Source organism: Lissotriton helveticus, chromosome 1_2 (assembly GCF_964261635.1).
Source record: "Lissotriton helveticus chromosome 1_2, aLisHel1.1, whole genome shotgun sequence".
NCBI classification, from domain to species: Eukaryota; Metazoa; Chordata; class Amphibia; order Caudata; family Salamandridae; genus Lissotriton; species Lissotriton helveticus.
Window position 1 is genome coordinate 359,564,855 of NC_136058.1, and position 16,684 is coordinate 359,581,538.

General features: G+C 49.4%; 1 protein-coding gene across 3 annotated transcripts in view; it reads left to right on the forward strand.

The window, feature by feature from the left end:
* The window catches only part of LOC144807919 (membrane-spanning 4-domains subfamily A member 8-like), a 139,855-nt gene that overhangs the window by 106,959 nt on the left and 16,212 nt on the right, over window positions 1–16,684 (forward strand). For all 3 annotated transcript variants that reach the window (XM_078673513.1, XM_078673512.1, XM_078673514.1), the window contains exon 5: window positions 16,238–16,399. In XM_078673513.1, coding sequence (XP_078529639.1) covers window positions 16,238–16,399 — 162 coding nt within the window. The remainder of the gene's footprint in view (window positions 1–16,237; window positions 16,400–16,684) is intronic.

The window sequence follows — 16,684 nt, forward strand, 5'->3', positions numbered from 1 at the left end:
ACCGAAAGAGGAGCCCATACAGCACCCTTGAGCTCCACCGAAAGAGGAGCTCATACAGCCCCCTTCAGCTCCACCAGACGAGGAGCCCACACAGCACCCTTCAGCTCCACCGGACAAGGAGCCCACGCAGCACCCTTCAGCTTCACCAGACAAGGAGCCCACGCAGCACCCTTCAGCTTCACCGGACGAGGAGCCCACGCAGTACCCTTCAGCTCCACCGGACAAGGAGCCCATACGGCACCCTTCACCTCCACTGAACAAGGAGCCCACGCATGACCCTTCAGCTCTACCTAACAAGAAGCCCATACAGCACCCTTCAGCTCCACCGAAAGAGGAGCCCAAACAGCACCCTTCAGCTCCACCGAGAGAGGAGCTCATACAGCACCCTTCAGCTCCACCAGACGAGGAGCCCACACAGCACCCTTCAGCTCCACCGGACAAGGAGCCCACGCAGCACCCTTCAGCTTCACCAGACAAGGAGCCCACGCAGCACCCTTCAGCTTCACCGGACGAGGAGCCCACGCAGCAACCTTCAGCTTCACCAGACAAGGAGCCCACGCAGCACCCTTCAGCTTCACCAGACGAGGAGCCCACGCAGCACCCTTCAGTATCACTGGACGAGAAGTCCATGCGGCACCCTTCCGCTCCACTGGACCAGGAGCCCATTTAGCACCCTTCAGCTCCACCGGACGAGGAGCCCACACAGCACCCATCAGCTCCACCGGACAAGGAGCCCACGCAGCACCCTTCAGCTTCACCAGACAAGGAGCCTACGCAGCACCCTTCAGCTTCAGCAGACGAGGAGCCCACGCAGCACCCTTCAGCTTCGCCGGACGAGGATCCCACGTAGTACCCTTCAGCTCCACCAGACAAGGAGCCCATACGTCACCCTTCAGCTCCACTGAACAAGGAGCCCACGCAGCACCCTTCAGCTCTACCTAACAAGAAGCCCATACAGCACCCTTCAGCTCCACCAGACGAGGAGCCCACACAGCACCCTTCAGCTCCATCAAACAAGGAGCCCACGCAGCACCCTTCAGCTTCACCGGACGAGGAGCCCACGCAGCACCCTTCAGCTTCACCAGACAAGGAGCCCACGCAGCACCCTTCAGCTTCACCAGACGAGGAGCCCACGCAGCACCCTTCAGCTTCACCAGACGAGGAGCCCACGCAGTACCCTTCAGTATCACTGGACGAGAAGTCCATGCGGCACCCTTCCGCTCCACTGGACCAGGAGCCCATTCAGCACCCTTCAGCTCCACCGGACGAGGAGCCCACACAGCACCCCTCAGCTCCTCCGGACAAGGAGCCCACGCAGCACCCTTCAGCTTCACCAGACAAGGAGCCCACGCAGCACCCTTCAGCTTCACCGGACGAGGAGCCCACGCAGCACCCTTCAGTATCACTGGACGAGAAGTCCATGCGGCACCCTTCAGCTCCACTGGACCAGGAGCCCATTCAGCACCCTTCAGCTCCACCGGACGAGGAGCCCACACAGCACCCCTCAGCTCCTCCGGACAAGGAGCCCACGCAGCACCCTTCAGCTTCACCAGACAAGGAGCCCACGCAGCACCCTTCAGCTTCACCGGACGAGGAGCCCACGCAGCACCCTTCAGTATCACTGGACGAGAAGTCCATGCGGCACCCTTCCGCTCCACTTGACCATGAGCCCTCATGTTACCCTTCAGCTCCACTGGACATGGAGCCCACACAACACCCTTCAGGTTCACTGGACGAGGAGCCCACACAAAACCCTTCAGCTTCACCGGACGAGGAGCCCACACAAAACCCTTCAGCTCCAGTGGGTTATGACCCCACACGTTACCCTCCAGCTCCACTCGATGAGGAGCCCTCATGGCACCCTTCATCTTGACTGGACAAGGAGGCCATACAACACACCCTTCAGTATTACTCGATACGAAGCCTGCACCGGTCTGACATTTGTAAATGAGCATCTGGTTAAACCTGTTTGCTGAACAAACATGAGTAATTTTGCCCTTTGCTTTAAGGGGTGGGGCAGATCAGCAGTTTTGCAATGAATGACTTGTTTGCCTTCTCAGACCCATTTCCATCTCACACCAGATGCCGGGTTTCCGCAGCATGGTAAGCAGCAGGAGGCAGTTCATACTCCTGTGAAGGACCTCTTAGCCATCCCTCTTAATCCTGACATTTGCAGTGCTTGGATACCTGTAGGTTTAGTTACTGTAACAATTATTATAATGTGTGTTTAACGCCTTAACCGCGGCGGCAATTCCGCCGCGGTGCGGGCGTTCCATTGAGTGGGCAGGGCCGCGTCGGCCAACGGTAATGCGCAGCACTACAGAGGTAGCGCTCGCGACGGCCGTTGGCCAACAGGCGCACGGAAGGGTTTAAAAAGAGTGCAATGAAAAAACATAGTTGTTTATGAATTCGTAGCGCAGACCAGAAACCCCTCAGGAATATTTGCGTGGATATAAATGAGCAAAAAATATATATTTATTCATTTAAATTTTCACAGAGTTAAATGTGAATGATTGAAAATGAATCCTGCTAATGATAAACACCTAATTATGGCTGTATACAGACCTCAATGCAAGAAATACCAAATACCCGAAGCCTTATTTGTAAGTCCTATATTGTCTGCAGCTGAAACTCACATACGTTGTGCACTCCCAGCTCCCACTTCTGATACCAACAGCCCACCCATATCTCTCCATTCTACAGAAAATCTCTTTTTCAACAACTGATGGGGTCTGCTGCTCCCCATGTCTAATTCTCCTTTTTTTCTGCATCTCCACACCTCATGCCCCCTTTGAAGCTCTGGTTTACTGCGGCCACGCACTGCTATGTCCCTTTCATAAAACCTGTTACAATACTCACCCAAAGAGACTCCACATACCACTCCTTTTTAATCTCCTATTTTGCAACCTGGCACGTGCTGCTTACCTCCACATTCAGAATGTCCTTATTTCAACAGTTTACATACACTAGCTCACATTGCATACCTCCCCTTGCTACATTGTTTTTCTTTGTTTTTTAACATCTAGCACACTTCCATACCTAATTATAAACCTCACGATCTCTGCAGACGACTTCCATTACATACATTACATCTACATATTCCAATTTTGTTACAGCTACCAGACACTGCATGCTGCCTGATTTTTTCCTTGGTGCACCTGACAGATACTAGCAGTTATAAAGTATGTGGCCTGGTACCGAAAGTCACCAGGACTCTAGCACGCACCAACAATAATTCAAATTCTCCAATAATGAAATCAAGTTTGATTTTATCCCATCATCTAACACATAGCATCACAAATTAATTTACATATTATTCAATATCGTGTGAATATTAGACATTCGATCAACAAATAAAATGTTCAATTATAAAGTACATAAATCACATAAAATGTTCATCACAGTTGAATAAACCCAATGCATTTCGGGGCATGAGCCCCTTCGTCAGGGGTCACAACTATGAAGTCTCGTATCCAATCATAGATTGGGTGATTACGTTGCATGCGACTTTGGATAATCTGAATTCTCACGAGTGCACAGACTGGCTTGAGATGGTTTGAAACCGTCAATCCTTTTGTTAGTTCGACAGCGTTTAGTTCGGCCGTTTGGTTAAGTGACTCAGCTCTCGTTAACCCCAACGGCTTCTCCGTGAATGTGGTTCAGTTACGCGTCACATAGTGAGCAGGCACTAATCTAGCGCAGCACACATATCGAACAAGCATTTAAAATATTGGTTAAACGAGTGCAGTCCCCGTACACATTCATTGTTAGATACTAGCAGTTTCCTAATTTTAAATCTCTCTTTTTTTGCAGCTGACATACATTGCATGCTGCCTAGCTTTAAATCTCCTCTTTCTGCAGGTGGCAGGCACTGCATGCTGGATTATTTAAAATCTTCAGTTTCTGCAGCTGACAGACATTGTAGGGGCCTTTCTTTAAATCTCCACATTCTACAGCTGACAGGCACTGCATGGTGCCTTACTTTAAATTTCCACATTCTGCTATTGACAAACTCTTTATGCTGCTTCATTCGAAATCTCGATTGTCTGCAGCTGCCAGACATTGCATGTACTTCTGTTTAAATCCCCCTTTCTGCAGTTGACAGACTGCAGTGCAGCCTCTTTTCAATTCTCACTTATCTGCAACTGACAGGCACTGATACTGCCATACCTTAAATCTCCCTTGTCCGCAGCTGACAGACACTCACACACTACATGCTGCTTCATTTAAGTCTCCCTTGTCTGCAGCTGACAGACACTCACACACTACATGCTGCTTCATTTAAGTCTCCCTTGTCTGCAGCTGACAGACACTCACACACTGCATGCTGCTTTATTTAAGTCTCCCTTGTCTGCAGCTGACAGACACTCACACACTACATACTGCTTCATTTAAGTCTCCCTTGTCTGCAGCTGACAGACACTCACACACTACATGCTGCTTCATTTAAGTCTCCACTGTCTGCAGCTGACAGACACTCACACACTACATGTTGCTTCATTTAAGACTCCCTTGCCTGCAGCTGACAGACACTCACACACTGCATGCTGCTTCATTTAAGTCTCCACTGTCTGCAGCTGACACACTCACACACTACATGCTGCTTCATTTAAGTCTCCCTTGTCTGCAGCTGACAGACACTCACACATTGCATGCTGCTTCTTTAAATCTCCTGTGTCTGCAGCTGACACTCACACATTGCATGCTGCTTCTTTAAATCTCCAGTGTCTGCAGCTGACAGACATTGTATGGGCCTTTCTTTAAATCTCCACATTCTACAGCTGACAGGCACTGTATGCTGGTATCAAATAGGGGGATAGGGGGTGGACGATATTTTGACTGGGGTCCAATGTACTTGTCCTGAGAAGCAGCAAACAATAGAATTGTACAGAGTTCCCCAGACCGTTTCCACAAACAAGGGTTGAATAAAGGTTTGGTCTCATTGTTTACCACTCCTTGTTACCCCTTTATATTTTTTTAATAAAGCAGTGAGCCTGACCAATAAAAATCTTCTCTTTTTAGGACTCTACTGACTTTTTTTAACACACACCACCACGCTCACTATTGCACCTTATATAGGCCCCTCACACCCACACACCCGCTGGCTCGGAATAAAAGATCTCCGCCAAAGTGCAGCTTATCTTGCTGCCCGACGGGCATTGCACCGCCAGCCTGTCGTAGGAGCAGGATACCAATGATGACGCTGGACGGTCATCGGCTGGGACAACAGTTGTGGTCCTGCCGTTAGCCTGTGTGAGGTATCCTTACATTCTGAAAAGGGTCTACATCATGCACTCAACCCCCCACTTTTTTATCTAGTGAGAGAGAAGAGAGGCTGAGCTAAAACTTTGAGGCACTGTATGCTGCCTTACTTTCAATTTCCACATTCTGCTATTGACAAACACTTTATGCTGCTTCATTTGAAATCCCCATTGTCTGCAGCTGCCAGACATTGCATGCACTTCTGTTTAAATCCCTTTTCTGCAGTTTACAGACTGCAGTGCAGCCTCTTTTCAGTTCTCACTTATCTGCAACTGATAGACACTGATACTGCCATACCTTACAACTCCCTTGTCTGTCTCCCTTGTCTGCACCTGACAGACACTCACACGCTACATGCTGCTTCATTTAAGTCTCCCTTGTCTGCAGCTGACAGACACTCACACATTGCATGCTGCTTCATTAAAGTCTCCCTTGTCTGAAGCTCACAGACACTCACACACTACATGCTGCTACATTAAAGTCTCCCTTGTCTGCAGCTGACAGACACTCACACATTGCATGCTGCTTCATTAAAGTCTCCCTTGTCTGCAGCTGACAGACACTCACACACTACATGCTGCTTCATTAAAGTCTCCCTTGTCTGCACCTGACAGACACTCACACACTGCATGCTGCTTCATTTAAGTCTCCCTTGTCTGCAGCTGACAGACACTCACACACTACATGCTGCTACATTTAAGTCTCCCTTGTCTGCACCTGACAGACACTCACACACTACATGCTGCTTCATTTAAGTCTCCCTTGTCTGCAGCTGACAGACACTCACACACTACATGCTGCTTCATTAAAGTCTCCCTTGTCTGCACCTGACAGACACTCACACACTGCATGCTGCTTCATTTAAGTCTCCCTTGTCTGCAGCTGACATACACTCACACATTGCATGCTGCTTCATTAGTCTCCCTTGTCTGCAGCTGACAGACACTCACACACTACATGCTGCTTCATTAAAGTCTCCCTTGTCTGCACCTGACAGACACTCACACAATACATGCTGCTTCATTTAAGTCTCCCTTGTCTGCACCTGACAGACACTCACACACTGCATGCTGCTTCATTTAAGTCTCCCTTGGCCGCAGCTGACAGACACTCGCACGCTACATGCTGCTTCAGTTAAGTCTCCCTTGTCTGCACCTGACAGACACTCACACACTACATGCTGCTTCATTTAAGTCTCCCTTGTCTGCAGCTGACAGACACTCACACACTACATGCTGCTTCATTTAAGTCTCCCTTGTCTGCAGCTGATAGACACTCACACGCTACATGCTGCTTCATTTAAGCCTCCCTTGTCTGCACCTGACAGACACTCACACACTACATGCTGCTTCATTTAAGTCTCCCTTGTCTGCAGCTGACAGACACTCACACACTACATGCTGCTTCATTTAAGTCTCCCTTGTCTGCAGCTGATAGACACTCACACACTACATGCTGCTTCATTTAAGCCTCCCTTGTCTGCACCTGACAGACACTCACACACTACATGCTGCTTCATTTAAGTCTCCCTTTTCTGCAGCTGACAGACACTCACACGCTACATGCTGCTTCATTTAAGTCTCCCTTGTCTGCAGCTGACAGACACTCACACTCTGCATGCTGCTTCATTTAAGTCTCCCTTTTCTGCAGCTGACAGACACTCACACGCTACATGCTGCTTCATTTAAGTCTCCCTTGTCTGCACCTCACAGACACTCACACACTGCATGCTGCTTCCTTTAAGTCTCCCTTGTCTGTAGCTGACAGACACTCACACATTGCATGCTGCTTCTTTAAATCTCCCTTGTATGCAGCTGACAGACACTCACATATTGCATGCTGCTTCATTTAAGTCTCCCTTGTCTGCAGCTGACAGACCCTCACACGCTACATGCTGCTTCATTTAAGTCTCTCTTGTCTGCAGCTGACAGACACTCACACGCTACATGCTGCTTCATTTAAGTCTCCCTTGTCTGCACCTGACTGACACTCACACACTAAATGCTGCTTCATTTAAGTCTCCCTTGTCTGCGGCTGACAGACACTCACACGCTACATGCTGCCTCATTTAGGTCTCCCTTGTCTGCAGCTGACAGACACTCACACACTGCATGCTGCTTCATTTAAGTCTCCCTTGTCTGCAGCTGACAGACACTCACACATTGCATGCTGCTGCATTTAAGTCTCCCTTGTCTGCAGCTGACAGACACTCACACACTACATGCTGCTTCATTTAAGTCTCCCTTGTCTGCACCTGACAGACACTCACACACTACATGCTGCTTCATTTAAGTCTCCCTTGTCTGCAGCTGACAGACACTCACACATTGCATGCTGCTTCATTTAAGTCTCCCTTGTCTGCAGCTAACAGACCCTCACACACTACATGCTGCTTCATTTAAGTCTCTCTTGTCTGCAGCTGACAGACACTCACACGCTACATGCTGCTTCATTTAAGTCTCCCTTGTCTGCACCTGACTGACACTCACACACTACTTGCTGCTTCATTTAAGTCTCCCTTGTCTGCGGCTGACAGACACTCACACGCTACATGCTGCTTCATTTAGGTCTCCCTTGTCTGCAGCTGACAGACACTCACACACTGCATGCTGCTTCATTTAAGTCTCCCTTGTCTGCAGCTGACAGACACTCACACATTGCATGCTGCTTCATTTAAGTCTCCCTTGTCTGCAGCTGACAGACACTCACACACTACATGCTGCTTCATTTAAGTCTCCCTTGTCTGCACCTGACAGACACTCACACACTACATGCTGCTTCATTTAAGTCTCCCTTGTCTGCAGCTGACAGACACTCACACATTGCATGCTGCTTCATTTAAGTCTCCCTTGTCTGCAGCTGACAGACACTCACACACTACATGCTGCTTCATTTAAGTCTCCCTTGTCTGCAGCTGACAGACACTCACACACGACATGCTGCTTCATTAAAGTCCCCCTTGTCTGCAGCTGACAGACACTCACACACTACATGCTGCTTCATTAAAGTCTCCCTTGTCTGCACCTGACAGACACTCAGACACTACATGCTGCTTCATTTAAGTCTCCCTTGTCTGCACCTGACAGACACTCACACACTACATGCTGCTTCATTTAAGTCTCCCTTGTCTGCAGCTGACAGACACTCACACATTGCATGCTGCTTCATTTAAGTCTCCCTTGTCTGCAGCTGACAGACACTCACACACTACATGCTGCTTCATTTAAGTCTCCCTTGTCTGCAGCTGACAGACACTCACACACGACATGCTGCTTCATTAAAGTCTCCCTTGTCTGCAGCTGACAGACACTCACACACTACATGCTGCTTCATTAAAGTCTCCCTTGTCTGCACCTGACAGACACTCACACACTGCATGCTGCTTCATTTAAGTCTCCCTTGTCTGCACCTGACAGACACTCACACACTGCATGCTGCTTCATTTAAGTCTCCCTTGTCTGCAGCTGACAGACACTCACACGCTACATGCTGCTTCAGTTAAGTCTCCCTTGTCTGCACCTGACAGACACTCACACACTACATGCTGCTTCATTTAAGTCTCCCTTGTCTGCAGCTGACAGACACTCACACACTACATGCTGCTTCATTTAAGTCTCCCTTGTCTGCAGCTGATAGACACTCACACGCTACATGCTGCTTCATTTAAGTCTCCCTTGTCTGCAGCTGACAGACACTCACACGCTACATGCTGCTTCATTTAAGTCTCTCTTGTCTGCAGCTGACAGACACTCACACGCTACATGCTGCTTCATTTAAGTCTCCCTTGTCTGCACCTGACTGACACTCACACACTACATGCTGCTTCATTTAAGTCTCCCTTGTCTGCGGCTGACAGACACTCACACACTACATGCTGCTTCATTTAAGTCTCCCTTGTCTGCAGCTGACAGACACTCACACACTACATGCTGCTTCATTTAAGTCTCCCTTTCTGCAGCTGACAGACACTCACACACTACATGCTGCTTCATTAAAGTGTCCCTTGTCTGCAGCTGACAGACACTCACACGCTACATGCTGCTTCATTTACGTCTACCTTGTCTGCAGCTGACAGACACTCACAGCATACATGCTGCTTCATTTAAGTCTCCCTTGTCTGCAGCTGACAGACACTCACACACTACATGCTGCTTCATTAAAGTCTCCCTTGTCTGCACCTGACAGACACTCACACAATACATGCTGCTTCATTTAAGTCTCCCTTGTCTGCACCTGACAGACACTCACACACTGCATGCTGCTTCATTTAAGTCTCCCTTGGCCGCAGCTGACAGACACTCGCACGCTACATGCTGCTTCATTTAAGTCTCCCTTGTCTGCACCTGACAGACACTCACACACTACATGCTGCTTCATTTAAGTCTCCCTTGTCTGCAGCTAACAGACACTCACACACTACATGCTGATTCATTTAAGTCTCCCTTGTCTGCAGCTGATAGACACTCACACGCTACATGCTGCTTCATTTAAGTCTCCCTAGTCTGCACCTGACAGACACTCACACGTTACATGCTGCTTCATTTAAGTCTCCCTTGTCTGCAGCTGACAGACACTCACACGCTACATGCTGCTTCATTTAAGTCTCCCTTGTCTGCACCTGATAGACACTCACACACTACATGCTGCTTCATTTAAGTCTCCCTTGTCTGCAGCTGACAGACACTCACACACTACATGCTGCTTCATTTAAGTCTCCCTTGTCTGCAGCTGACAGACACTCACACACTACATGCTGCTTCATTTAAGTCTCCCTTGTCTGCAGCTGACAGACACTCACACATTGCATGCTGCTTCTTTAAATCTCCCTTTTCTGCAGCTGACAGACACTCACACATTGCATGCTGCTTCATTTAAGTCTCCCTTGTCTGCAGCTGACAGACACTCACACATTGCATGCTGCCTCTTTAAATCTCCCTTGTCTGCAGCTGACAGACACTCACACATTGCATGCTGCTTCATTTAAGTCTCCCTTGTCTGCACCTGACAGACACTCACACACTACATGCTGCTTCATTTAAATCTCCCTTGTCTGCACCTGACAGACACTCACACACTGCATGCTGCTTCATTTAAGTCTCCCTTGTCTGCAGCTGACAAACACTCACACATTGCATGCTGCTTCTTTAAATCTCCTGTGTCTGCAGCTGACAGACATTGTATTGGCCTTTCTTTAAATCTCCACATTCTACAGCTGACAGGCACTGTATGCTGCCTTACTTTCAATTTCCACATTCTGCTATTGACAAACTGTTTATGCTGCTTCTTTTGAAATCTCCACTGTCTGCAGCTGCCAGACATTGCATGTACTTCTGTTTAAATCCCCTTTTCTGCAGTTGACAGACTGCAGTGCAGCCTCTTTTCAGTTCTCACTTATCTGTAACTGACAAGTTCAAGTTCAAGTTCAGGCATTTATAAAGCGCACTACTCACCCAGAGGGTCTCAAGGCGCTAGAGGGAGGGGTTCACTGTTTATCGAATAGCCAAGTTTTCAGTTCTTTTCTGAAGGATATGTGATTCTGAGTAAGGCGGAGGTGGGAGGGGAGTGAGTTCCAGGTCTTGGCAGCCAGGAAGGAGAAGGATCTACCACCCATGGTGGTTTTTCGGATGCGCGGGACTGCGGCGAGGGCTTGATTGGATGATCTTAGTTGGCGGGTGGGATGGTAGAAGGACAGTCGGGTGTTGAGGCATTCGGGTCCTAGATTATAAAGGGCCTTGTGTGTGTGGGTAAGAAGGCGGAAAGTAATTCTTTTGTTGACGTGAAGCCAGTGGAGGTTTTTTAAGTGACCGGTGATGTGCTCTTGGCGCGGGATGTCTAATATGAGTCTCGCTGATGCGTTTTGGATGCGCTGGAGCTTTTTCTGCAATTTTGTTGTAATTCCGGCGTAGAGTGTGTTGCCATAGTCCAGTCGACTCGTGACCAGTGCATGGGTGACAGTCTTTCTTGTTTCGAGGGGGATCCAGCGGAAGATCTTTTTGAGAATGCGAAGGACGTTGAAGCAGGAGGACGATACGGCGTTGACTTGTCTGGACATTGAGAGAGAGGAGTCTAGAATGAAGCCAAGGTTACGTGCATGGTCAGTGGGTGTGGGCGCTGATCCCAAAGCGGAAGGCCACCAGGAGTCGTCCCAAGCTGAGGGGGAGGATCCAAGGATGAGCACCTCCGTTTTGTCTGAGTTGAGTTTTAAGCGGCTCTGTTTCATCCATTCAGCTACTTCTTTCATACCTTCGTGAAGGTTGTTTTTGGCGGTGTTGGGGTCTTTGGTGAGGGAAAGGATTAGCTGGGTGTCGTTGGCGTAGGAGATGATGTTGAGGTTGTGTTGACGTGCGATGGAGGCGAGGGGACTCATGTAGACGTTGAAGAGGGTGGGACTGAGTGAGGAGCCTTGAGGTACGCCGCAGATGACTTCGGTGGGCTCTGAGTAGAAAGGGGGGAGTCGGACTCTCTGTGTTCTCCCGGCTAGGAACGAGATGATCCAGTCCAAGGCTTTTCCTTGTATGCCGATGTTGTTGAGGCGTTGTATGAGGGTGTTGTGACAGACAGTGTTGAAGGCGGCGGAGAGGTCGAGTAGAATGAGGGCCACTGTTTCACCGTTGTCCAGGAGTGCTCGGATGTCGTCGGTCGCCACAATGAGGGCGGTTTCGGTGCTGTGTTTGGCTCGAAAGCCGTTCTGTGAGGGATCCAGGGAGTTGTTGGATTCAAGGAAGGCTGCGAGTGGCTGTTGACGGCTTTCTCGATGACTTTGGCCGGGAAAGGGAGGAGGGAAATGGGTCGGTAGTTTCTCAGTTCTGAGGGGTCTGCTGTTGGTTTTTTCAGAAGGGCGCTGAGTTCGGCGTGTTTCCATATTTCTGGAAAGGTGGCGGAGTTGAAGGAGCAGTTGATGACATCGCGGAGTTGGGGAGCGATGATGGAGTCAGCTTTGTTGAAGATGTAGTGGGGACAGGGGTCAGAAGGTGAGCCAGAGTGGATTGAGTTCATGAGGCGAATGGTATCTTCAATGGTGATTGGGTTCCAGGAGTTGAGGTAGTTAGTTGGAGGGGTGGGATCAGAAGGGGGTGGGGTGAGTTGGTCCTTGGGAGTATTCTTGAAGCTGTTGTGGATGTCGGCAATTTTGTTGTAGAAGAAGGAGGATAGCGCATCGCAGAGGTCTTGGGAGTTAGTGATGTCGTTGGATGCTGCGGGAGGGTTGGTGAATTCTTTGACGATATTGAAGAGTTCCTTGCTGTTATGAGAATTGTTGTCGAGACGGTCCTTAAATGCTGATTTCTTGGCGGATCGAATCAGTTGGTGGTGTTTGCGGGTGGCTGTCTTGAGGGAGGCCATGTTGTCTGAGGTTGGTTCTTTTCTCCAATTCTTCTCCAGGGTGCGGCATGTCTTCTTGGATTTTTTAAGGTCATCATTGAACCAGGGAGCCTTTTTGCTCAATGATTTCAACTGGTCTTTTTTCAGGGGTGCTAGTTCGTCAGCACTGTGTGTAATCCATTGCCTGAGGTTTGTGGCCGCTTGGTCTGGGTCCGTTGTTAGGGTGGGAGTGTTTTGGCTGAGGGATGCGAGGAGTTGGTCGGTGGTGTTTTTGTTCAATTTTCTTCGGGGAATGGGTTGTGGACGGTTGTGGGTCAGGGTTGTTTTGTAGCTGAAGTGAACACAGCTGTGATCCGTCCTGTGGAGAGCTGTAGTGTGATCGAAGGAGATGTGCTTGCTGGAGGTGAAGATAGGGTCGAGCGTGTGTCCGGCTGTGTGAGTGGGGGTGTCAACAAGTTGCTTGAGTCCGAGATTGGACAGGTTGTCCAGAAGGGTGGTGGTGTTGTTGTCGAGAATGTTGTCAAGGTGGTAGTTGAGGTCTCCTAGAAGAATGTAGTTCTCGGAGGCGAGGGCGTGCGGGCTGACGAAGTCAGTGATGTCTTCGCTGAATTGAGATCGGGTGCCTGGGGGCCTGTAAATGAGGGTGCCTCTAAGGGTGGTCCTGGGGTCGGTGTGGATCTGAAAGTGGAGGTGTTCGGCGGTTGCAAGATTGTCGTCAGATCTGGCTGTAATTTTGATGGTGTTTCTATGGACGATGGCGATGCCTCCTCCAGTTTGATCGGTGCGGTCTTTTCGAATGATCTTGTAAGTGTCCGGTATGGCTATGGCGATGTCGGGGGCAGAAGATGCATTCATCCAAGTTTCAGTGAGGAAGGCGATGTCAGGTGACGCAGTGTCGATTAGGTCCCAGAGTTCGGTTGCGTGTCTGTGGACCGAGCGGGTGTTTAGTAGGATGCATTTCAAGTCATTGGGTTCGGAGCTGAGTGTGGAGGAAGTGTGTTTGGTGAGGGTCCTGAAGCAGTTGAACTTACAGGAGAGGCAGGAGAATGGGCCGTGGGTACGTCCTGGGGTAGCTTCGCAGCATAGTGGGGTGCGTCCGGCGTTGAAGGCGAGGAGAGTAGCGGCATCATAAGTTACTCTGGGGGGTTGGGAGCGGCATAGGGCAGGGGGACGGGCGCTGGGCGCGGTCCAGGCGCGGACGGGCGTAGACGGGCTTACCTTTGGCGCACCTTCGGCGCAATTGGGGCGCGAAACGCTGCGCGTGAACGCTGCGCGCTGATGCATTAGTCATATATGGATAGTGGAGGGGCGGAGCGTGGGAGGGGCAGCAGGGAGGCGGGAGCGAGGTCCAGGGAGGGTCAGGGACGGTCAGCAAATCAACAAAATGGCTGTCTGCTAAACAGATGTTGCGAGCGTCTCAACCAACAAAAGCCACACTGAAAGTGGAGCGCTATGCAGGGCAAGACTATCTGAGGCCAGCAGAGGAAAGCGCTATATCAGGTGAAGCTAGAAAGCGCTGTGCAGGGCTAATAACTAATCACCACACTCGAGATGTAATTCTATTAGGCAGCACCACACTCGAGATATAATTCTATTAGGCAGCAAGGCAGCAAGGCACAGCAGTGTCACAAAGCGCAGCGCAGCTTTAAATTCCGGAATACAATGAAAATAAAATGAAATGCGAGGCAGAATTCAGCATCAAAAATACGATACCAGCCAGGAGAGGAGAGGAGGGGGGGGGAGCGACCGTTTCTGGTGTTAGCAGGGCGGACACAGTTCACTACGAGGATGTGGGCAGCCTGTAACTCTGTGGGTGGGAGGGGCAGCAGGGAGGCGGGAGCGAGGTCCAGGGAGGGTCAGGGACGGTCAGCAAATCAACAAAATGGCAGTCTGGTAAACAGACGTTGCGAGCTTCTCAACCAACAAAAGCCACACTGAAAGTGGAGCGCTATGCAGGGCAAGACTATCTGAGGCCAGCAGAGGAAAGCGCTATATCAGGTGAAGCTAGAAAGCGCTGTGCAGGGCTAATAACTAATCACCACACTCAAGATGTAATTCTATTAGGCAGCACCACACTCGAGATGTAATTCTATTAGGCAGCAAGGCAGCAAGGCACAGCAGTGTCACAAAGCGCAGCGCAGCTTTAAATTCCAGAATACAATGAAAATAAAATGAAATGCGAGGCAGAATTCAGCATCAAAAATACGATACCAGCCAGGAGAGGAGAGGAGGGGGGGGAGCGACCGTTTCTGGTGTTAGCAGGGCGTTTCTGGTGTTAGACACTGATACTGCCATACCTTAAATCTCCCTTGTCTGCAGCTGACAGACACTCACACATTACACGCTGCTTCATTTAAGTCTCCCTTATCTGAAGCTGAAAGACACTCACACACTAAATGCTGCTTCATTTAAGTCTCCCTTGTCTGCAGCTGACAGACACTCACACGCTACATGCTGCTTCATTTAAGTCTCCCTTGTCTGCGACAGACACTCACACACTACATGCTGCTTCATTTAAGTCTCCCTTGTCTGCAGCTGACGGACACTCACACACTACATGCTGCTTCATTTAAGTCTCCACTGTCTGCAGCTGACACACTCACACACTACATGCTGCTTCATTTAAGTCTCCCTTGTCTGCACCTGACTGACACTCACACACTACATGCTGCTTCATTTAAGTCTCCCTTGTCTGCGGCTGACAGACACTCACACGCTACATGCTGCTTCATTTAAGTCTCCCTTGTCTGCAGCTGACAGACACTCACACACTGCATGCTGCTTCATTTAAGTCTCCCTTGTCTGCAGCTGACAGACACTCACACACTACATGCTGCTTCATTAAAGTGTCCCTTGTCTGCAGCTGACAGACACTCACACGCTACATGCTGCTTCATTTAGGTCTCCCTTGTCTGCAGCTGACAGACACTCACACATTGCATGCTGCTTCATTTAAGTCTCCCTTGTCTGCAGCTGACAGACACTCACACACTACATGCTGCTTCATTTAAGTCTCCCTTGTCTGCAGCTGACAGACACTCACACACTACATGCTGCTTCATTAAAGTGTCCCTTGTCTGCAGCTGACAGACACTCACACGCTACATGCTGCTTCATTTAGGTCTCCCTTGTCTGCAGCTGACACTCACACATTGCATGCTGCTTCCTTAAATCTCCTCTGTCTGCAGCTGCCAGACATTGCATGTACTTCTTTTTAAATCCCCCTTTCTGCAGTTGATAGACTGCAGTGCAGCCTCTTTTCAATTCTCACTTATCTGCAACTGGCAGACACTGATACTGCCATACCTTAAATCTCCCTTGTCCGCAGCTGACAAGACACTCACACGCTACATGCTGCTTCATTTAAGTCTCCCTTGTCTGCAGCTGACAGACACTCACACACTACATGCTGCTTCATTTAAGTCTCCCTTGTCTGCAGCTGACAGACACTCACACATTGCATGCAGCTTCTTTAAATTTCCCTTGTCTGCAGCTGACAGACACTCACACATTGCATGCTGCTTCTTTAAATCTCCCATGTCTGCAGCTGACAGACACTCACACATTGCATGCTGCTTGTTTAAATCGCCCATGTCTGCAGCTGAGAGACACTCACACACTGCAGCTTCTCATTTTAAGTCTCCTTTTTCTCCAGCTGATTGGGACTCTGATCTTGAACATCGTCGCTGCTCTTGAGGCTGTGGCCGCCGTCGTCATCTTCTCCGTTGACCTTGCAAGTCACTCGTATGACATCTGCATGAATGAGGGAGCTGGTGTCGCCTTCAATCAGTGCAAGATGTACAGAGGTGCCTTCCTTGTGAGTACTCCCTGGTGACCATTACAGATGTAGGCCTAAACTCTTACAAATGTTCTCAGCTCAGGCACTTTCTCCAGGAGATTCACGCAGCACCTTGACTCCTTTGGCCTGCTCAATGTTTTGACTTTTGAGCACTTTGGTTTTTGGTTAAAAGTTTCATTGAATTAACTCTTGCATTTTTAGCTCTTGCATCCCCTTCTCCTTAATATGTCTGTCCATAATTTAGAGATTTATAGCCATAATGCCAGAGCATGTCAGAGGAACCTTAGTGACGTAAATCAGTGT